General features: G+C 43.1%; 1 protein-coding gene across 1 annotated transcript in view; it reads right to left on the reverse strand.

Annotated features, from left to right (window-relative positions):
- Nucleotides 1-24,025, reverse strand: part of LOC122564238 (phosphorylase b kinase gamma catalytic chain, skeletal muscle/heart isoform-like) — a 106,585-nt gene that overhangs the window by 48,653 nt on the left and 33,907 nt on the right. The window contains exon 4 of the mRNA XM_043718936.1: nt 1,615-1,680. Coding sequence (XP_043574871.1) covers nt 1,615-1,680 — 66 coding nt within the window. The remainder of the gene's footprint in view (nt 1-1,614; nt 1,681-24,025) is intronic.

Raw genomic sequence — 24,025 nt, forward strand, 5'->3', positions numbered from 1 at the left:
CTTGTTGGGCCGAAGGGCCTGTTTCCACACTGTAAGTAATCTAATCTAATCTAATCTAATATTGGGAAAGTTAAAGTCACCCATTATTTTGTGTTTTATCAAAGTTGGTAATATATTAGGGCCAGAACCATGCAACATCTTCAAATATGTTTAGTACCGCTGTCCTTGTAAAAACTACTGTCCCACCTCCGACTCTCTCACCTCACCAAATCTACTGACTGTGTTGGCAGTGGTATTCTGGATACCCAGGTAATGTCCTGGGATCCCAGGTTTGAATCATGCCATGGCAGATGGTGGAATTTGAATTCATTGAAAAAATCTGGGATGAAGGATCTAATGACGTCTATGACTTCATTGTTGATTGTCAAAAAAACCCATCTGTTCACTAATGTCCTTTAGGGAATAAAACGGCCATCCTGACCTGATCTGGCCTACATGTGACTCCAGACCCACAGCAACACAGTTGATTTTAACTGCAATTAGGGATGGGCAATAAATGCTGGCCTATTCAGTGTTACCCTCATCTCATGAACAAATTTAAAAAGTCCCCTTCTAATGCGTTTCTATCTTTATTACAACTCAATGTTTGAATCCCTCCATTTGAATAGACAAACTAATATTTCATCTGAAGTCAGTCCAGTTCAAGGGAATAGCCAGGCTGCCTCAGATCTCAATTTTCTTTTATTTCATGGGATTCAGGAATCGCTAGCTCAGCCAATATTTGTTGCTCATCCCTAATTACCCAGAGACCAGTTAAGAGTCTAATGCGGCTGTGAGTCTGGAGTCACATGGAGGCCAAACAAGTAAGGTCAGTATGATCCCTTGCCTAAAGGGCAGGAGTGAATCAGATGTTTTTTTTACAAGAATATACAATGTTATCATTTCATGATTATTTAAAATTGAAATCAAATTTCACCATCTGCTATGGTGGGATTTGAACTCATGCCCTCAGAACATTAGCCTAGGCTCTGGATTACTAGTTCTGGGAAATAACTACTATGCCACTGCCACTGCCACTCCCTGAGGTGATCCTGGGATAAGTCTTTCTTGTTTAGTGGTTTGAATGAAGAAGTGTTGATTGCAATGTTTACGAGTGATACACAGACATGAAAGCCAAGCAGAATGTTCTTGAAAAATTGGTGATCTCACTTGCTGACTGGGGGTGTGGGTGAGAACAATAGCGAGAGTGAAACCCATGTTGCTCCTTTTCAGGGAGACTCATGGAACCGTGATCCAATCAGGTATGATTAGGTCAATGGAGGGACCTTCACTGGAATCAAGACCCCAGGAGTGGGGATTCTGCTGCTGAAAGTTGCTATCCAGAATATTATTGGCAAGGCCATGGCTGCTGCTGGAATGACTGGTCCTAAATCCAAGGTCAAGGAGTGACCTAGACATCTATAGGTAATGTCAGATGGGTCATGGGGAGAGAGGACCTTTGGTGACCATTAATCACCCATAAAAGAGCCTGAATTAGTAGTGAGGTGGAAATCTGATCACAGGCCCTCTCGCTTCTGACTTATTTTGGGTGGAGGTGAGAAGGCAATGGGATTTGGGATACCTTACCTGCCCACATGGGAAAGGACAGGCATTTCTATCCACAAATCCACTTACCTGGCCTCTTTTTCACTCAAAGTAACTTTCTCAGTCAGGTAATCAAATAGTTCTCCTCTCTTCATCCTGTTAACGGAAGAATATTGTAAAGATGTCACACCAGAATACTGACTCTTCCACTCGACATAGTTGCTCCATGACAAGTACCCAACAACAATTTGTATTTATATCACACCTATAACATGGTAAATTGCTCTGAGGTACCATAGCAGCAGAGAACTTGACACCAAGCCACAAGGAAAAAGCTGGGGAGACTGACTGAACACCCAGCTCCTTATGCTGTGAGAAGAGGCGAGACAGGTGGAGGACAGAGAAGTTCAGACCCAAACATGTGAACACAGATTAACGAGCAATGGAGAGGTTAGAAGGAAGCTCAAGGTGCCTTAATGAGAGGAGTGCAGATGTTGTCGAGAACTGCCAGAACAAAGGAGATAACAGAGATAGGTCCGTTTCAAAAGAGAAAACTTTCCAATATTATTTGAAATGGTAGAATTTTGTAAAATGCTTGCTGATTCTGGATTAGTGGTGCTGGAAAAGCACAGCAGTTCAGACAACATCCGAGGAGCAGTAAAATCAAGGTTTCGGACAAAAGCCCTTCATCAGGAATACCAATGAAGCACTTTGCAAGTGTGGTCACTGTTGGAATGTCGGTAATGCAGCAGCCAATTTGCACCACAGCAAACTCACAAACATCATGCCAGGATCACAAAATTATCATGGTGCAGAAGAAAAAAAAGTTTCTGTGGGCTGATTCTGTAAGGTTACTAGTTTTTAAATAGTCTCTTTGGGAATTCAGAACAGTGGGATTGGATTCTAGGGCAGCTGCATGCTCCTCCCGTGGAATGTGGGAGGAAAGGGTCACCACTAGTGTCTCCACTGACTTCATCTGCGGGAAATGCACCTAACTCCAGCTCCTCAGAGACGCCTTAGAGAACCAGAGCTGGATGAACTTTGGATCATTCGGGAGGTGGCGGGGGTAATAGAGAGGAGTTATAGGGAGGTAGTCACAGCTCAAGTACAGTAAAAAGGCAGATGAGTTACAGTCAGGGGACAGAAAGGGAATAGGCACACAGTGCAGGGATCCCCTGTAGCTGTTTCTCTCAATAATAAATATACCGTTTTGGATACTGGAGGCAGCGAGACCTACTGGGGAAAGCCATAGTGGCCAGGTCTCTGGAACTGAGCCTGGTTCTGTGGCTCAAAAGGACAGGGAAAAGAATAGAAAAACGCTTGTGGTAGGAGACTCAATAGTTAGACGAACGGAGAGGAGATTCTATGGTTGTGAACAGGACTCCCGGAAGGTATGTTGCTTTCCCAGGTGCCAGCGTCTGGGATGTCTCAGATCGAGTCTACAAGATTCTGAAGGGGGAGGGTAAGCAGCCAGAAGTCGTGGTGCACATTGGCACCAATAACATAGCTAGGAAAAGGGATGAGGATTTGAAAAGTGACTTCAGGGAATTAGGTTGGAAGCTAAAAAGTAGGACGAGCAGAGTAGTAATGTCTGGATTACTCCTGGTGCCACATGCTAATGAGCAAGGAACAGAGAACAAGTGCAGCTAAACCTGTGGTTACAGGGCTGGGGCAGGAGGGAGGGCTTCAGATATGTAGATCATTGGGATACCTTCTGGGGAAAGTGGGACCTATACATGAAGGATGGGTTGCACCTAAACTGGAGGGGCACCAATGTCCTGAGCAGGAGATTTGCTAGAGCACTTCAGGAGGGTTTGAACTCATTTGGCAGGTGGATGGAAACTGGAGTCACAGATCAGAGGAGAGGGTAGTTGTTGAATGGGCAGAAATAGAATGCAGAGAGTCTGTCAGCAAGGATACACAGTTAATAGAGCAAAGGGATGGTTTAAAGTGTGTCTGTTTCAATGCAAGTAGTATCAGAAATAAGAGTGAAGAACTTAGAGTATGGCTTAATATTTGGAACTACGATGTTGTGGCTGTAACGGAGACATGGATTTCACAGGGGCAGGAATGGTTGCTGGATGTTCCAGGGTTTAGAACTTTTAAAAAGAACAGGGAGAGGTGCAAAAGAGGAGGGGGAGCAGCATTGTGAATTTGCGAGTGGATCACAGCTGCAGAAAAGGAGGTTGTTGAGGAGGGTTTGTTACCAGAGTCAGTATGGGTGGAAGTCAGTAACAGGAAAGGAGCAGTCACTTTATTGGGTGCTTTCTATAGACCCCCCCCAATATCAGCAAACAGATTGGAAAGCAGTTCTTGGAAAGACGTAGATGTAACAGAGTTGTTGTTATGGGTACTTCAACTTCCCCAATATTGATTGGATCCTCCTTATTGCAGATGGTCTGGATGGAGCCGATTTTGTCAGGTGTGTCCAGGAAAGATTCCTGACTCAATATGTCGATAGGCTGGCTGAGGCAAGGCCATATTGGATTTGATGCTAGACAACGAGCCAGGCCAGGTGTCAGATCTCTTGATGGGAGAGCATTTCAGTGACAGTGACCACAGCTGCCTCACCTTTACCGTAGCCATAGAGAGGGATAGGAACAGACAATATGGGAAGGTATTTAAAGGGGTGAGGGAAAATTATAATGCGGGTCCTGCCCTCCCCATGACATGGCCACAAAACAGACAACACAAAATGCCTGCACTTAGCCACTGAGCCAACCCACAATGCCTCAAATTGGCCAAACCAGCCATCCTAGACATCACACATACCTCAGGACATGAGTCACCCAGCCCCACACCAAGAGAATATACTTCTTCAGATTAACTGATATTGAGCCTTGCACTCTACAATAGCCCAGCACCCCTGGTGTCCTTAGGGCACAGCTGCTCCCACTAGGAATCAAGCCTTCACAAATGGTAGCCAGACAAGGAGGTACCAAAGGTACTTTGCTTGCCCCCTCAACAATACAAACGCATTGATACCAGGATGAAACCCACTAACACCTCCTCCAGCCAAGGATCGGAATCTCCTGAGTCAACTCCAAAACTCATTGTCAGACACCAGACACTTTAATCTTTTCAATGAATGAACTTATTTCTCTTTGTTGTACAACTCACATCATTGTCTCATAACTCACCCTTCACTGTTGTAAAGGTATAAAATTCCACTGTATTCTCTTTTCGGGAAAGAAGCTGTGGTTCCTTCTGAATAGCCTGTCAGTGACTGTTTCAGTGGGGTCAAGTCTCTTTTGCAAGATCGCTGTTTGTTAAATAAATCCTTGTTAGTTCTCAGTGCGATCTATGCGTTTGTGATCTCTGATTAATTGGGCTAAATTCTCCGACAAGTATAAATTGGGAACAATTGTTCTATGGGAAATGCACAACAGAAATGTAGAGACTGTTTAAGGAGCATTTGTTGTGAGTGTTGGGTAACTTTGTCCCACTGAGACTGTCAAGGAATGGTAAGGTGAAAGAGTCTTGGATGACAAGAGGAGCTTCTCCTCCAGAGGAAGTAGGAAGCTTACTTAAGGTTGAGGAAGCAAAGATCTGAGTTGAAACTTTATTGCTGGAACAGCACAGCAGGTCAGGCAGCATCCAGGGAACAGGAGATTCGACGTTTCGGGCACAGGCCCTTCTTCAGGAATGAGAGGATTACAGGGGAGCTAGGAAATAAGAAAATGAAGTGTTGTTCTTTGAACTTGCGTTAAGGAACACTGCAACAGATCTGGGACAGAAATGTTGGTGTAGTACTTAAGGTTGAGGAAGCAAAGATCTGGCATAGCTTTAGAGGATTACAGGGGAGCTAGGAAATAACTCAAAAATGGACTGAACAGAGCTAGGAGGGAGCACAAAAAAGACTTTGCGGGAAGGGTTAGGGAAAACCCAAAGGCATTCTACACGCACGTGAGGAATAAGAGAATGAGCATAGAGACAGTCGGGCAGGGAAATTGTGCCTGGAGTCTGAAGAGGTAGGGGAGGCCCTAAATGAGTTTTTTACATTCTTGAAGAAGGGCTCATGCCCAACACGTCGATTCTCCTGGTCCTTGGATGCTGCCTGACCTGCTGCGCTTTTCCAGCTCTGATCTCCAGCATCTGCAGTCCTCACTTTCTCCTACAGAAACGGCTGGCCGAAAGAAGACAGCAAATGGTAATGGATGGAAAGTATTCCGCCTGGAGGTCGGTGACCAGTGGTGTCCTGCAGGGTTATGTTCTTGGGCCTCTACAATTTGCAATTTTTATGAATGATTTGGCTGAAGAAGTGGAAGGGTGGGTTAGTAAGTTTGCCGATGACACAAAGGTCGGTAGTGTTGTAGATAGTGTTGAGGGCTGTTGCAGGCTACAATAAGACATTGACAGGATGCAGAGCTGGGCTGAGAAGTAGCAGATGGAGTTCAACCTGGACAACTGTGAAATGATTCATTTTGGAAGGTCGAATTTGAATGCTGAATTTGAATCCTGTTAAAGACAGGATTCTTGGCAGGGTAGAGGAATAGCAGGACCTTGGGGTCCACGTACTTAGATCCCTCAAAGTTGCCACCCAAGTTGATAGGGTTGTTAAGAAGGCGTATGCTGTTTTGGCTTTCATTAACAGGAGGATTGAGTTTAAGAGGTGCGAGGTTTTGCTGCAGCTGTATAAAACCCTAATTAGACCACACTCGGAATATCGTGTCCAGTTCTAGTCACCTCATTATAGACAGGATGTAGATGCTTTAGAGAGGGCGCAGAGGAGATTTACCAGGATGCTGCCTGGATTGGAGGGCTTGTCTTATGAAGAGAGGTTGAGTGAGCTAGGGCTTTTCACACTGGAGAGAAGAAGGAAGAGAGGTGACTTGATGGAGGTATACAGGGTAATGAGAGGCATAGATAGAGTAGATAGCCGGAGACTTCTCCCCAGGGCAGAAATGGCTGTCCTGAGGGGTCACAATTTTAAGGTGATTGAAGGAAGGTATCGGCGAGTTGTCACAGAGTGGTTTACACAGGTTCTTTACACAGAGAGTGATGGGTGCGTGGAATGCACTGATAGCAGTGGTAGCATAGTCAGCGACATTCGGGACATGTAAGCAACTGCTGGACAAACACATGGACGGCAGTAGATTGAAGGGTGTGTAGGTTGGGTTGATCTTCGATTAAGATAATGCTTGGCACAACATCGTTGGCCGAAAGGCCTCTACTGCGCTATGTCCTAAGGAGGTTGGCACGATGGCACAGTGGTTAGCACTGCTGCCTCACAGCGCCAGAGACCTGGGATCAATTCCCACCTCAGGCAACTGTCTGTGTGGAATTTGCACGTTCCCCCCGTGTCTGCGTGAGGGTGCTCCGGTTTCCTCCCACAGTCTAAAGATGCTAAATTGCCCATAGTGGTAGATGTAGGGGAATGGGTCTAGGTGGATTGCTCTTTGGAGGGTCGGTGTGGACTTGTTGAGCCGAAGGGCCTGTTTCCACACTGTAAGTAAGAGGTCGTTGGCTCAATGTGGTTGCACTAGAATGCCTAGATTCTCTGTTTTTTTTAATAACGTTGACTGGGGTAAATATCCTTGTCCCATTATAACTTACCCTGATCCTGACTCTAACCGAACCTCATTTGGTCTCATTAATCTTTCCGTTCAAATATCTATAGATGCTTTTACAAGCAGTTTGTATGTTCCCCGCAAACTTTCTCTTGCACTATGTTTCTCCTCTTGATCAACCTCTTTGTCTTCCTTTGCTTAAGGCAAACTTTTCTGGCCCTCAGGTCTGCCGCTTTTTTTCGCCACTTTATACACCTCCTCCTCCAATCTAATACTATCCCTAATTTCCTTTTTTAGCTATGGTTGAACCACCTTTACTGTTTTGTCTTTATAGAAACAGAAACAGTTCATTAAACGCCTAAAGAGTGTTCGACTATTCAATGAGATCATACATAATCTGAGGTCTTATTTACTTTATACTTTTCCTTAAACTAAAACTTACCTACCTCAGATTTAAAATCAAAACTGATCCAAAATCCATGTCATTTGTGGAAGATATTTCCAAACATCTCCTATACTTTGTACTGTATCTCTCTTGAATAGTCTGGCTATAAATCAGTCGATGGCCCTGGTTCTAGAATTCCCAAGGCAGTGGAAATAGTTTATCTTTATCTATCTGTCTTCTATGTTAATACTTTAAAGACTTCAATTATATAACCCCTTTAACTTTCTAAGTTCTAGAGAAAGCAGGCCTACTTTATGTATCTTAACCCTTGAAGTGTAGATATTATTCTTGTAAACCTACAATGTACTCCCCCCATGGCCAATATATCCTTCCAAAGGTGTGGTGCCTGGATCTGCTCGCAGTACTCCAAGTGGATTCTAACCAGGGTTTTGTACAACTATGGCATAACTTCTGCATTCTTATACTCCAATCCACGAGATATAAAGGCCACCATTTCATTAGCTTTCTCGATTATTGTCTGCATCAAAATGTTTGGTGCTGGAAAAGCACAGCTGGTTAGGCAGCATCCGAGGAGCAGGAGAGTCAACGTTTCGAGCTTAAACTCTTCATCAGGAATTACATTACCTCCTCCTCAGATGCTGCCTGACCGGCTGTGCTTTTCCAGCACCACTCTTTTTGACTCTGCTCTACAGCATTTGCAGTCCTCACTTTCTCCCTCCTGATTACTTTCTGCACTCTTTTGTAATATTTTAAAGGTTCAAGATCTGAATCTGCAGTCTCTTTGGACATCCATTGTATTTCACTTCATACCACCTACAAAATACCCTGATGTATTCTTTTTCAGTCCAAAATGGATAACCTCAGTCTTGCATATATTGCCACAGCCTTGCCCATTCACTTAGTCTATCAATATCCCTTTGTAATTTTGTGCTGTCATCTAGGAGACAATGGAGACTGCAGATGCTGGAAAAATCAGAGCTGATAAAGTGTGGTGCTGGAACAGACACAAGAAGTTAGGCAGTATCTGAGGAGCAAGAGAATCGACATTTCGGGCAGGACCCTTCTTCATAACATCGAGACTGTATAAAATGCTACCTAACTTTGCAACATCAGTAAATTTGGATATATGACTTTCTATGCCATTATTCAAGTTGTTAATAAATGAATAATTGAGGCCCTAAAAAGATCCTTGTAGGGCACCACTGCCAGTTTGAGTATCTACCCATTATGCCTACTTTGTCACTGCCACCCAACCAATTTCCCAGTCATGTCAGCAATTTGCTCTCAGTTCTGTGGCTTCTACTTTAGTTGACAGTCTCTTATGTGGGTCTTTATCAAATGCCTTGTGGAAGTCTGTACACTGCCTTAGTCACCTCTTCAAAAAAAATTAATGAGGTTTTGCCTGTCCTGAATCTATGTTGGATCTCCCTGAGTAAATGAAGATTTTCAGTGTTCAGGTACCCTATTCTTAGTTATAACCACTTCCCATCACAGATGTTAAGCTGCCTAGTCTTAAAATTCCTGGTTCTCTTTTTTCACTTTTATTAAAAAGCAGTGTGACACAACAATTTTCCAGTCCAGAGGGATGGGTCATGTATCTCGGGAACTCTGAAAAATTATATTTAGGGCATCTGCAATGTGGTCCAGTACTTCAACAACGTCAGATGGAAACTGCCAGGTCCTGGGCAATTGTCACTAATTCCTTAACTTGCTCATTACCGATATTTTACTTACATTAATTTTATTCAGTCCCTGTTCCCAAACCACCATTAATTTTCTCGGAATTCCAGCAAGCTGCAAATACTAAGGCAAAATAATTTTATTCAACAAGTCTGTCACTTCCCCGCAGTCATTGACACTATCCCCACCATCAGTCTTTAGTGGACCAACATTGCTCTTGACCATGCACTGTCTTTTCATGTAATAGCCAGTTACATAATTTATTTTTATTGATTTTACGTCCCTGGCATGTTTCCTTTTGTTGTCCTTTTAGTAGCTATTATGAGCTGCTTCCTGGTCCTTTGCTGGTCTTTGTATCTTTCCCAATCAGCAAGATTTTCTTTGCATTTTGCAAGCCCTGTTTTTTTGTTTTATACTGTCCTTTTTCTCTAGTTAGCCTTGGCTTTTTTTTTCAGTAAAGTGGAGCATTTCCTTCAGGAGTATGAACGAGCATTGTATTGCGATTCATTGTTCTTCAGTTACTTTGTCTCTCCCAGTTTACTGCAGATAGTCTCTGTCTCATCTTGTTAAAGTTGCCCTTCCCTAAATCTAAAACTCTCGTCCTGATTCACACTTTGCTTTCAAATGTTCCATTGAGTTCAATCATGTTATGATCACTATTTGATAAATGTTCATGCACACTAAGTTACAAATTCAACCTGTCTCATTACTAAATCTAATATAGCCCTTCTGTCTGTTGCTTCCAGGACATATTGGACTAGGAAAATGTCCCAGACACACTCCAGAAATTCACTACCTTTCTGACAGGTGCTTGTCTGCTTTCTCAATCTACATTAAAAATTAAAATCTCTCATTAATGCAACTCTGGCTTTGCTGCACACTTGTCTATTTTCTGCACTTATACAATTCAGAGCTGCTATCAGGAGGTCTGCATACAAACTCTATAATAGTTTGATCCTTCATTGTTCTTCAGTTCCATTCATATAGTCTCCAATAAATGCTTTCCCCTCATTATATCCTCCCTCACCAATGAAGCGATTTGGTTTCTAATCAGTAGGGCTGCTCCATCTCTTCTGCCAGTTTCCTTTGTCAGTCCAATAAACCTTATAATCTGGTTCTTATTGCAGCCATGCCACAATAGCTACTATTATCATAATTCCCAATTTGAATTTTTGTCTGCAACTCATTTAATTTATTCATTAAATCTGTCCATTCATAAATGGAACGCTTGTAAGGACCATGCACTGTAACATGTCCCTTATCATTGATGCTGTATTCAGGTTTTTTTCTCTCTTCTGGTTTAATAGTTTTGTCATTGCATTGTGAGGTTGGGTGCCAAGTGAGGTTGGGTGCCATAGTGAGGTTGGGTGCCAAGTGACCCTCCCAAAACCCAGACTGGACATCAGTAAACCAATTGTTACTGAGCAAATGTCACTTTGTAACTTTGCCAATGGGTCCTTCCATCACTTTAGTGATGATCGAGAGTAGACTGATGGGGTAATCCTTGGCTTTGTTGGATTTGTCCTGCTTTTTGTGTACAGGAAATATCAGGCAATATTCCACTATTGTAGGGCAATGGGTCTGGGTGGGTTACTCTTCGGAGGTTCGGTGTGGACTTGTTGAGCCAAATGGCCTGTTTCCACACTGTAGGGATTCTATGATTATAGAGTCATAGGTTTGTACAGCACGGAAACAGAATCTTCAGTCCAACTTGTCCATGCCGACCAGATATCTTAACCTAATCTAGACCCATTTGCCAGCACTTGATCCATATCCCTCTTAAACTTTCCTATTCATATATCCATCCATCCAGATGCCTTTTAAATGTTACCAGACTCCACCACCTCCTCTGGCAGCTCATTCCATTCATGCACCACCCTCGTGTGAAAAGTTTGCCCCTTAGGTCCCTTTTAAATTTTTCCTTGCTCACCATAAACATATGCTCTCTAGTTCTGGACTCCTGCATCCCAGGGAAAAGACCTTGTCTATTTACCCTATCCATGCCCCTCATGATTCTATAAATCTTTATATGATTACCCCTCAGCCTCCAATGCTCCAGAAAAAACAGCCTCAGCCTATTCAGCCTCTCCAGGTGCTCAAACCTTCCAACTCTGGCAACATCCTTGTGAATCTTCTCTGAACCCTAGAGATTTGCCATATAGATTCTGGTTATATCAGAATGTATAGGAGCATGAAAGATTGGAACAAAAGTTGGCCATCCAGCCACTTCAAGCTTGTTCTGCCATTCAGTGAGTTTGTCACTGATCTTCTTGTGGATTTAGCTCTATATCCCAATCTGTCCCCCATAGATCTTATTTAATCCTGATTAACACTATTTGACAAGTCTATTCTTGTTTAACTAGCTGCTCCATTGTCTGAGTGGAGTTTACACATTCTCCTTGTGTCTGCGTGGGTTTCCTCTGAGTGCTCTGGTTTCCTCCCACAATCCAAAGATTAGATTACATTACATTACATTACATTACAGTGTGGAAGCAGGCCCTTCGGCCCAACAAGTCCACACCGACCCGCCGAAGCGCAACCCACCCATACCCCTACATTTACCCCTTACCTAACACTCGGGCAATTTAGCATGGCCAATTCACCTGACCTGCACATCTTTGGACTGTGGGAGGAAACCGGAGCACCCGGAGGAAACCCACGCAGACACGGGGAGAACGTGCAAACTCCACACAGTCAGTCGCCTGAGGCGGGAATTGAACCCGGGTCTCCGGTGCTGTGAGGCAACAGTGCTAACCACTGTGCCATCGTGTCACCCAAAGATGTGCAGGTCAGGTGAATTGGCCATGCTAAATTGCCCATAGTGTTAGGTGCATTAGTCAGGGGTTAACATAGGATATGGGAATGGGTCTTCGGAGGGTTGGTGTGGACTTGTTCGGCCAAATGGCCTGCTTCCATACTGTAGGGAATCTAATCTAATTTTCTCCTGGCTTATTGCTTCCTCACCACTGAAGCGAAGCATGTCAAGCTTTGAATAAGAGTGCAACATTTTTAATCCTTACATTCTCAGACACCGCCCCTATGTCACAAAGAGCGTTAACTAGGTTGCTTGACAAACCTCTTAATTTCAGTGCAAGTCCCAGAAGTAAGAGATGAAGACTTGGCAAGCTGGAGTGGCTACAGTATATAGGTGAATATCAGATGATCAGCATTTTTATAGAGCTGTGTTGCTTGCTGGGTCATTTCAGATAGCAGTCAAGAATTAACCATCGTTGCTGTCAAGTTCAAGTGACAGTGTTCTACACTGAAACTTAGAGCCATAGAGTCTTGGAGATATATAGCATGGAAACAGACCCTTCAGTCAAACTCATTTAGGCCAACCAGATATCCTGAATAAAACTAGTCCCCTTTGCCAGCATTTGGCCCATATCCCTCTAAACTCTTCCTATTAATATAACCATCTAGATGCCTTTTAAATGTTATAAATATACCAGCCTCCACCACTTCCTCTGGCAGCTCACTCCAGACATGCACCATCTTGTGCATGAAAACGTTGCCCCTTAGGTCTTTTTAAATCTTTCCCCCTCACCTTAAACCTAAGCCCTCTAGTTTTGGACACTGCCACCCCAGGGAAAAGACCATGTCTATTCACTTAATTAATGCCCCACATGATTTTATAAACGTCTGTAAGGTCACCCCTCTGCCTCCGACACTCCAGGTAAAATAACCTCAGTCTATTCAGCCTCTCCCTTTAGCTCAAACCCTCAAAACCTGGCAACATCCTTGTCTATCTTTTCTGAACCCCTCCAAGTTTCACAATATCTTTCCAATAGCAGAGAGACCATTTAAAACTTTATATTATAACTTTATATCAAAGGATGTTTCACAGACACAGCATGGTGGCTCAGTGGTTAGCACTGTTGCCTCACAGCACCAGAATCCTAGGTTTGATTCTCAGCCTCGGGGCGACTGACTGTGTGGAGTGTGCACATTCTCCCCGTGTCTGCGTGGGTTTCCTCCGGGTGCTCTGGTTTCCTCCCACAGTCCAAAGATGTGCAGGTCAGTTGAATTGGCCATGCTAAATTGCCCATAGTGTTAGGTGCATTAGTCAGGGGTAAATGGGTCTGGGTGGGTTACTCTTCGGAGGGTCGGTGTGGACTGGTTGGGCCGAAGGACCTGTTTCCACACTGTGGGGAATCTAATCTAAACTGGACCATGTCCTGGCTGGTGTGTGTGTCCTGCCCCTAACTCTGAATTTGTATTATTGTAGTTCAATATTTTTAGCCCTAGCTTTTTAACTTATTGTAATTTAAATTTCTTAACATAAACTTTAATGCAAAAGCTGGCTTCAAATTGTCAGGAGGTCATGTGTTGTGACTGTAGCTTAAATAAAGGCCAAAGTTTAACACTATTTTTAAGCTTGAGACTGGCTGAAACTTGATAACGGCAGTTCTCTGGTAAATGACTGCTATGCCTTAACTGTGCCAATGCACATTTTGGAAGCTCTTACAATTAATATAGTTTAATTTACCGCTAATACTAATTATTTGGGGGAGAGGTGTCAGTGGGTTCTGTTGCAAGGAAAATTCGAAAATCAAAGGAGAAGATAGGACAGGATGTCATATTGCAAAAAGGAACTATAGAAGTGAGGGGAGAAATATAGAAACTTAAAGCATGAAGCATTCAAAAGAAAGCAAATGACCTAATGATGCAAATCCAGGTAAATGAGAATGATGTCATAGCCATAGAGTCATAGACTTCCCCACAGAGACAGGCCCTTTGGCCCAAACAGGTCCAGGCCAACCAAAAAATGTCCATCCACGCTAACCCCAATTCCCTGCACTTGGCCCATACCCCTCTAAACCTTTCCTATTCACATATTTGTCCAAATGCCTTTTAAATGTTGTGAATGTACCTGCCTCAGCCATTTCTGCTAGCAGCTCATTCCATTATGCGCATCCCCCCACCCCCATGTAAAAAAGCTTCCCCCTCTGGTTCCCTTTTATTCTTTCCCCTCTAACCTGAAACTGATCCTTGATTCCCCAACCCTGGGAAAAATACTGAATGCATTCACTCTATCCATGCCTCTCATGATCTTATACACTTCTATAAGTCCGTCAAGTTTCCTACGTTCGAAAGAAAGAAGTCCCAGCTTGTCCAACCTCTCCCTATAACTCAGATTCTTGAGTCCTGGCAACACCCTTGTAAATTTCTTCTGCACTCTTTCCAGTTTAATAACACCTTTCAGAGAGCAAGGTGACCAGAACTGAACATAATATTCCAAGGGTGGCCTCACCAACATCCTGTTCAACAGCAACATAACTTCCCAACTTCGATACTTAAAGCCCTGACTGATGAAGGCCAGTGTGCCAAATGCCTTCTTCACTGCCCTGTCTACTTGTGACGCCATTTTCAAAGAACTGTGCACCTGAACTACAAGATCCCTCTGTTCCTCTACACTCCTTAAGGTCCTATCATTAACCACAAAATTCCTGCCCTGATTTGACTTTCCAAAATGCAAGACCTCACGCTTATCTGTATTAAATTCCATTTGCCATTTCTCGGCCCACTTCCCCAGCTGATCAAGGTCCTAATGCAATTTCTGATAACGTTCCTCACTGTTCACGATATCGCCTATTTTAGTGTCATCAGCAAACTTACCAATAATGCCTTACACATTCTCATTCAAATCATTCACACGGATAGCAAACAGCAATGGGACTGGCACCGACCCCTGAGGCATTCCACTAATCACAGGCCTCCAGTCTGACAAGCATCCTTCCACGATTACCCTCTGCTTCCTACCATCAAGCCAACTGTGTATCCATATTTCCAGTTTACCCTGGATTCCATGCAATCTAACCTTCCAGAGCAGCCTAACATCTGGAACCTTATCAAAGGCCTTACTGAAATCCATATAGACCATATCTACATCCTCTAGTCAATCTTCCTGGTCACTTCATCAAAGAACTCTTAACAAATTTGTAAGGCATGATCTCCCATGCACAAAGCCATGCTGACTACTCCGAATCAAACCCTGTCTTTCCAAATGCATGTATACCTTATCTCAGAATCTTCTCAAGTAACTTAAGACATTTTAGGAGGTAATTCAGGACCCTCAGCAGAAATATATCCCAATAACGATGCTCAGAGATCAATTAAATAGCTAGATTAACCAAGGAAGTTAAAGAGAATATTCAATTGAAAGAAAGAGAACATAGGAGACCAAAGTCAGTGATGGCCCTAAATACTGGGATAAATTCAGAATACACCATGAAAACAAACCAGTAAGAAATTTAAAAACCAGCAGTAAGAGCTTCTTTAACATATTAAAATGAAGTGAGAGAAAGTGAGGACTGCAGATTCTGGAGATCCAAGTCAAAAAGTGTGGCACTGGAAAAGCACAGAAGGTCAGGTAGCATCTGAGGAGCAGGAAAATCAACAGTTTGGGCATAAGCCCTTCATCGGGTATGTGGTAGGGGAAAGTTGGCTGATAGATAAATAGGAGGGTGGTGGTGGGGCTGGGGGGAAGGCAGCTGGGAAGGTGATAGGTAGATGCAGGTGGGGGGTGATAGTGATATAGGTCAGAGAGGAGGGTGGAGCGAATAGGTGGGAAGGAAGATGGACAGGTAGGAGAATTCAAAAGGGTGGTGCTGAGATGGAGGGTTGGATCTGGGATGAGGTGGGGAGAGGATGGATGAGGAATCTGGTGAAATCAACACTGATGCCATATGGTTGGAGGGTCCCAAGGCAGAAGATGAGGCGTTCTTCTTCCAGTCGTCGGGTGGCTTGGATTTGGCGGTGGAGGAGGCCCAAGACTTTCATGTCCTTGACAGAGTGGGAGGGAGAATTGAAGTGGTTGGCCACAGGGCGGTGGGGTTGTTTGTTGCGTGTGTGCCAAAGATGTTCCCTGAAATGTTCCGCAAGTTGGAGTCCTGTCTCCCCAGTGTAGAGGACACCAAATGAGAGCAAGGAGATGAAGCCAGAGATCAAAGTAAAAATAGGCCCCTGAGAAAATAAATCTGAGGGAACGGTTCTGAGGAAAAAGGAAATGGCAGAGGAGTTAAACAAATATTTTTCATCATTCTTTATGGTGGAAGATACTTCTAACATCCTATTAATGCCAAATAATACAAAGGGAGGAATTAAGTACCTTCACCATCACGAAATAATAATTATTTGACATACTAAGGTGGACTAGTTCCCTGGCCCTGATGGCTAGCATACTCAGATCTAAAAGATGTAGTTAAAGAGATAGCGGATGCAGTAGTTGCAGTTTTCCAAAATTTCTTAGAATCTGGGGAAGTACCAGAAGATTGGAAAACTGCCAATGTGAGACCCTTCTTAAAAGAAGACAAAAAGCAGGTAATTGTAGGCTGATTCACCTAACATCTCTTGGAAATGTATTGGCATCATTTGTTGAGAGCATATTAGCAGAACATTTGGAAAATCATAATGTAATCAAGCAGAGCCAGCATGGCTTCATGAATGGATAAATGTGTCTGACTAATTTATTGAAGTTTCGTGAGGAAGTCTCAATCAGAGTAGATAGAAAGCATAAAAGATAAAGACATAAGGTAAGATGGAAAGTTTCGGAGGTAATTTATTAGCATGGATACAGAATTGGCTCATGGGCTGGAAACAGTGCGTGGGGATAAGGGTCCCTTTTTCAGGTTGGTCACCTGGGACTAGTGGAGTTCCACAGGACTGGGACTGTAACTGTTTACAATATATACATTCATGATTTGGAGGAAGGAAGTGAGTGTACTGTAGCAAAAATGTAGATGACACAAAAATAGCTGGAGAACCGGGCTGTGAGAGGGTTACAAACGGTTGCAGAGAGATAGATTAAGTAAGTGGGAAAAATATTGACAAATGGAGTTTAATATGGGAAATTTTGAAGTTGTTCATTGTCAAAAGGAGAACAAAATAACAGAATATTATTTTAATGAAAGAAAACTGTGGAAAGCAGCAACACAAAGGGACTTGGGGATAGTTAGTTATAGAGTCATAGAGTAATACAGCATGGAAATAGGCCCTTCGGCCCAAACTGGTCCATATTGAGCATGTTGCCCACTCAGCTAGTTCCAAATTCCCGCATTTGATCCATATCCGTCTAAACCCTTCTAATCCATGTACCTATCCAAATGTTTTTTTTAATGTTGCCATTATACCTGCCTCAACCTCTTTCTCCAGCAGCACATTCCATATATGCACCACTCTCTACGTGAAGAAGTTGCCCCTCGGTCCTTCTTAAATCTTTCCCCTTTCACCTTAAACCTATGCCCTCTAGTTTTCAGTTCATCAATGGGAAAAAGACGATATGCATTCAACCTATCTATGTCCTTGATGATTTTGTGCACCTCAGTAAGGTCAACCCTCATTCTCCTACGTTCCAAGGAATGGAGTCCTCTCCTTATACTTCAGGCCTACTCGTCCTGGCAAAATCCTCATAAATTTTCTCTGCACTCTTTCCAGTTTAACTATGTCTTTCCTATAACAGAATGACCAATACTGTACAGAATACTCCGAGTGTGGCTTCACCAACGACTTATACAACTGTAACATAATGTCCCAACTCTTATACTCAATGCCTCGACTGATGAAGGCCAGCATGCTAAATGCTTTCTTCACCACCCTGTCGATCTGTGATTTCACTTTCAACTAACTATGTACTTGTATTCATAGGTCCCCTGTTCCACAACACTCCTCAGGAGCTTACCATTTCCTGCATAAATCCTACCTTGTTTGGATTTCCAAAGTACAACACCTCACACTGGGTGTTGAGCTATATTTGCCAATCCACAGCCTACTTCCCCATCTGATCAAGACCCTTCTGTAATTTTTGATAACCTTCCACGCGATCAATTAAACCTCTTAATTTTGTATCATTCACAAATTTACTAATCATGCCTTGTACATTCACATCCAAAACATTTATGTAAAGGTCCCAGCACTGACCTCTGTGCCACACCTCTGGTCATAGGCCTCCAGTGCAAGAAACAACCTTCAGCCGTCATCCTCTGCTTCCTACCATTGAGCCAATTTTGAATCCAATTAGTTAGCTCTCCCTGGATCCCATGCAAATATGGCTTTGTGCGTGGGAAATCATGTCTTATGAGCTTGTTTTTTTTGAAGAAGTAACAAAGGATTGAAGAGGGCAGAGTAGTGGATGTGATCTTTATGGATTTCAGTAAAATGTTTGACAAGGTTCCCCATGGTAGACTGGTTAGCAAGGTTAGATCTCATGGAATACAGGGAGAACTAGTCATTTGGTTACAAAGTTACACCACCAAAATGGACCCCTTAGTTCTTGCAGCAGACAGGGAGAATGTGCAAACTCCATGGATATTCAATGTATAATTTCAGTTACATCACACTGTAAACGTTTGCTATAAATTCTGTGCCTTACAATTGTGCACTCCACAACCACCTGATGAAGGAGCAGCGCTCCAAAAGCTAGTGTTTCCAATTAAATCTGTTGGGACTGTAACCTGGTGTTGTGTGATTTGTAACTTTGTACACCCCAGTTCAACACTGGCATCTCCAAATCATTTGGGTACAAAACTAGTTCGAAGGTAGAGGACAGAGGGTGGTGGTGGAGGGTTGCTTTTCAGGCTGGAGGCCTGTGACCAGTGGTATGCCACATCAGAGCTGTGTCCACCGCTTTTCTTCATTTATATAAATGATTTGGATGTGAACATAGGTATAGTTAGTAAGTATAGTTAGTAGCAGATGACACCAAAATTGGAGATGCAGTGGTCAGTGAAGAAGGTTACATTGGAGTACAACAGGATCTTGATCAGATGGCAAATGAGCTGAGGAATAGCAGATGGAGTTTAATTTAGATAAATGTGAGGTGTTGCATTTTGGAAAGGCAAATCTGAGCAGGACTTATACATTTAATGGTAAGGTCTTGGGAAGTGTTGCTGAGCAGAGAGATCTTGGAGTGCAGGTTGATAGTTACCTGAAAGTGAAGTCACAGGTAGATGGGATAGTGAAGAAGGCGTTTGGTATGCTTTCCTTTATTGGTCAGGCTATTGAGTACAGGAGTTGGGAGGTCATGTTGCAGCTATAGAGGACATTGGTTAGATCACTTTTGGAATATTGTATGCAATTCTGATCTCTCTCCTATAAAAAGGATGTTGTGAAACTTGAAAATGTTCAGAAAAGATTTACAAGGGTGTTGTCAAGGTTGGTGGGTTTGAGCTATGGGGAGAGGCTGAGTAGGCTGGGGCTGTTTTCCCTGAATCATTGTAGGCTGAGGGGTGACTTTATAGACATTTATAAAAATCACGAGGACCATGGATCCAGTGAATAGACAAGGTCTTTTCTTGGGATGGGGGAGTCCAGAACCAGAGGGCATAGGTTTAGGGTAAGAGAGGAAAGATAGAAAAATGATCTAAGGGGAATCTTTTTCAAGCAGAGGATGGTTGTTATGGAATGAGCTGCCAGAAGAAGTGGTGGAAGCTGGTACAATTACAGCACTTAATGGGTATATGAATAGGCAGGGTTGAGAGAGATATGGGCTATATGCTGGCAAATGGGACTAATTTAATATAGGATATCTGGTCAGCATGGACAAGTTGGGCCTAAGAGTCTGTTTCTGTGCTGTACATCTGTGACTCTATGACGTAACCTTCATGACTCGCCTGCTGTGCGGAACCTTGTCAAAGGTCTTACTAAAGCCCAAATAGACAATATCCACGGCCCCACACCCATCTATTCTCTTGGTTACCTCTTTGAAAAATTCAAAAATATTTGTCAGACATGACTTCCCGCACACAAATCCATGCTGACTATCCTTAATCAGACCGTGACTATACAAATGTTGGTTGATCATGTCTGTCAGTATCCTCTCCATCAACTGATGTCAGGCTTATTGACTTGTCTTTCGTAAACAATGGAACATTAGCCAGTTGTGCACGAAACTAAGGAGGCTGGCATCCCGCTGCAACAGTAATAAGGAAGATTAATGGAATGTTGGCCCTTATTGCCAAGGGATCAGAATAAAAGAGTAGGGTACACATACTACAACTGTATAATGTGCTGGTGATACCATGTTTGAATTGTTATGAGTAGTTTTGGTCCCCTTATCGAAGGAAAGGTATTAATTGATTGGAAGCAATTTAAATAAGGTTCACCAGGATGGTCTTATGAGCATCTTATGAGTATGTCTTATGAGCAAAGGCTAAACAGATCAGTACTCATTGTCATTTAGAAGAATGAGAGGTGATCTTATTGAAACATAGACAATTTAAGACTGAATGCTTGGAGGATGTTTCCTTTTTTTGGTTAAAAATCACACAACACCAGGTTATAGTCCAACAGATTTAATTGGAAGCACTAGCTTTCGGAGTGACGCTCCTACATCAGGTGGTACCTGATCTCTAAATCCTTTTTTTGGGAGATTCTAGGTACATAAGGCATAGTATCAGAATAAAGTACAATACAATACAAACCTTTCAACTCACCAAGCCTGCTCCAGTTCCTAATCTTTATTTAGATCTAATACTTATTGCCCATGTCTGATTTCTACCCATCTGTTCACCTCCCATTCATGTATCTTTCAAGATACGCCTTTTACGTTGTTAACATGCCTGCTTCCACCACTTCCAGTTGCAATCCGTTCGAGGCATCCACCACCCTCTGTGTGAAACATTTTCCCCACACTTCTCTCCAAATCTTTCTCCCTCTCACTTGAATCTGTACCCTCTTGTCATTGACCTTTCCACCCTGAGAAAAAAGCCTTTGACTATCCAACCTATCTAGTCCTCTCATAGTTTTGTAGAATCTATCAGGTCGCCCCTCAGCCACTGTCTTTCCAGTGAAAGCGATCCAAGTTTATTCAACCTCTCCTCATAAATAAAACCCTCCAGACCAGGTAACATCCTGGTAAACCTTTTCTAAAACCTTTCTAAAGCATCCACGTCCTTCTGATAGTATGGCAACCAGAACTACATGCAATATTCCAATTGTGGCCTAACTAAAGGTTTCATGCAGTTGTAACATAACTTATCAACGTTTATATTCATGTCCTGATGAGGATAAGTGTGCTATATGCCTTCTTGACCACTCTATTCACCTGTATTGCTACTTTCAGAGATCCAAGGGCATGCACACCCAGATCCTTCCAAATTTCAACGCTCCGAAGAGTTCTGCCATTTGTTGTATAATTCGATATTTCAAAAAGCATCACCTTGCATTTGTCGGGATTAAATTCCACCTGCTATTTCTCTGCCCAAATTTGCAATCTTTCTGTTATGTCTTTTGACAATCTTGCTCAGTATCTGATATTCTACTAATTTTGGTGTCATCCACAACTTACTACTCAGACTACGTAAATTTTTCTTCAGACCATTTATATATATTACAAACAAAAAAGATCCCAGCATAGATATCTGCAGAACACCATTACTTGCTGATCTCCATCCTGCAAAGCACCTTTCCACTGTTACTCTCTGTCTTCTCTGACCAAGTCTGTTTTGTACCCATCTAGCCAGTTCACCCCAGATCCCATGAGACTCTATCTTTTGCACCAGCCTACCATGAGGTACCTAATCAAATGCCTGACTAAAGTTCATGCAGACAACATCCACAGCCCTTCCCTCATCAATCATTATTTTCACCTCCTGAAAAAAATGAATCAAGTTGCTGAGACATCATCTTCCCTGAAAAAATCCATGCTGCCTATCACTAACAAGTCCATTCACTTCCAAATGTAAATAAATCCTATCTTCTCCAACACCTTCCCCATCATTGATGTCTGGCTCTCTAATCTGTAATTACCTGGATTATTTGTTTCCCTTCTTAAACAAAGGAATATTGGCCATTCTATAGTCCTCTGGAATCTTGCCTGAAATCAAAAAGGTTGGAAAAATATCTGTTAAGGCTCAAATTATTTCCTTGTTGGGCCGAAGGGCCTGTCTCCACACTGTAATCTAATCTAATCTAATCTAATCCCATCTGGCCATGGCAATTTGACTGTCTTGATGTATTTCAAGTCACCCAACACTTTCTATTTCATTATTTTGACCTGAGCAAGAGTATTCACATACCTTTCTATAACCTCAACATCCCTCATGCCCCTCTCTTTGGTGAATACCAAACAAAAATAATTGTTACAGATCTCACCCATTTCCTCCTGCTCCACACATAACCTCCCACCTTTATCACTCAGCTGGCCTACTCTTTCCCTGGCTAGCCTCTTACTCCTAATACATATTAGATTAGATTACTTACAATGTGGAAACAGGCCCTTCGGCCCAACAAGTCCACACTGCCCTGCCGAAGCGCAACCCACCCATACCCCTACATTTACCCCTTATCTAACACTACGGGCAATTTAGCATGGCCAATTCACCTGACCTGCACATCTTTGGACTGTGGGAGGAAACCGGAGCACCCGGAGGAAACCCACGCAGACACGGGGAGAACGTGCAAACTCCACTCAGTCAGTTGCCTGAGGCGGGAATTGAATCCGGGTCTCTGGCGCTGTGAGGCAGCAGTGCTAACCACTGTGCAACCGTGCTGCCCATATATATTAAATGCCTGCAAATTCTCCTTAACCCTGTTGGCCAGGAACATTTTATATCCCTTTTTAGCACTCGTAACTCTCTGTTTCAACTCCTTTCTACTTTCTCTATATTCTCCAAACTGCGGCATGGTGGCACAGTGGTTAGCACTGCTGCCTCACAGTGCCAGAGACCCGGGTTCAATTGCCTGTGTGGAGTTTGCACATCCTCCCTGTGTCTGTGCGGGTTTCCTCCCACAGTCCAAAAATGTACAGGTTAGGTGAATTGGCCATGCTAAGTTGCCCCATAGTGTTAGGTGTAGGGGAATGGGTCTGGGTGGGTTGCTCTTCGGAGGGTCGGTGTGGACTTGTTGGGCCGAAGGGTCTGTTTCCACACCGTAAATAATCTAATCCAAGGAAATTGTCTGCTTTTAGTTGCTTAGACCTTAGGTATGCTTCCTTTTTTTTAGACTAAGCTGATAATTTCTTCTGTCACCCAAGGTTTCCAAATCCTGCCATTCCTGTCCTTCAATGCCTGTCCTGCATTTTAATCAACCTGTCTTTAAAAGACTCCCAAATGTCAGATGTGGATTTACTTTCAAACAGCTGCTCCCAATCCACATTCTCCAATTCTTGTCTGATTTAGTTACAGCTGGCCTTCCCAAAATTAACATCTTCAGCCAGCATCCACTCTTGTCCCTATCCCTAAGTTTCTGCAAGTGTAGAGAATTATGGTCACTATTTCCAAAATGCTCCCCCACTGAAACTTTGATCATCTGCTCAGGCTCATTTCCCAATACCAGGTCCAGTATGATCCTCTTCCTCATTAGACTATCCTTATACTGTTTCAAAAAACCCTCACAGACACACCTAACAAACAGCTCATCATCAAAAAATGCACCCTAGAACTCTGTGGGAAGCTAGAGAAGTGATTGCTGGGCCTCTTGCTGAGATATATGTATCATCAATAGTCACAGGTGAGCTGCCGGAAGACTGGAGGTTGTTAACGTGGTGCTACTATTTAAGAAAGATGGTAAGGACAAACCAGGGAACTACAGACCAGTGAGCCTGACGTTGGTAGTGGGCAATTGTTGGAGGGAATCCTGAGGGACAGGATGCACATGTATTTGGAAAGGCAAGGACTGATTAGGGATAGTCAACATGGCTTTGTGTGTGGGAAATCATGTCTCACGAACTTGATTGAGTTTTTTGAGGAAGTAAGAAAGAGGATTGATGAGGGTAGAGTGGTAGATGTGATCTATATGGACTTCAGTAAGGCATTCGACAAGGTTCCCCATGGGAGACTGATTAGCAAGGTTAGATCTCATGGAATACAGGGAGAACTAGCCATTTGGATACAGAACTGGCTCAAAGGTAGAAGACAGAGGATGGTGGTGGAGGGTTGTTTTTCAGACTGGAGGCCTGTGACCAGTG

This window comes from Chiloscyllium plagiosum, chromosome 28, assembly GCF_004010195.1.
Source record: "Chiloscyllium plagiosum isolate BGI_BamShark_2017 chromosome 28, ASM401019v2, whole genome shotgun sequence".
Classification (NCBI taxonomy): domain Eukaryota; kingdom Metazoa; phylum Chordata; class Chondrichthyes; order Orectolobiformes; family Hemiscylliidae; genus Chiloscyllium; species Chiloscyllium plagiosum.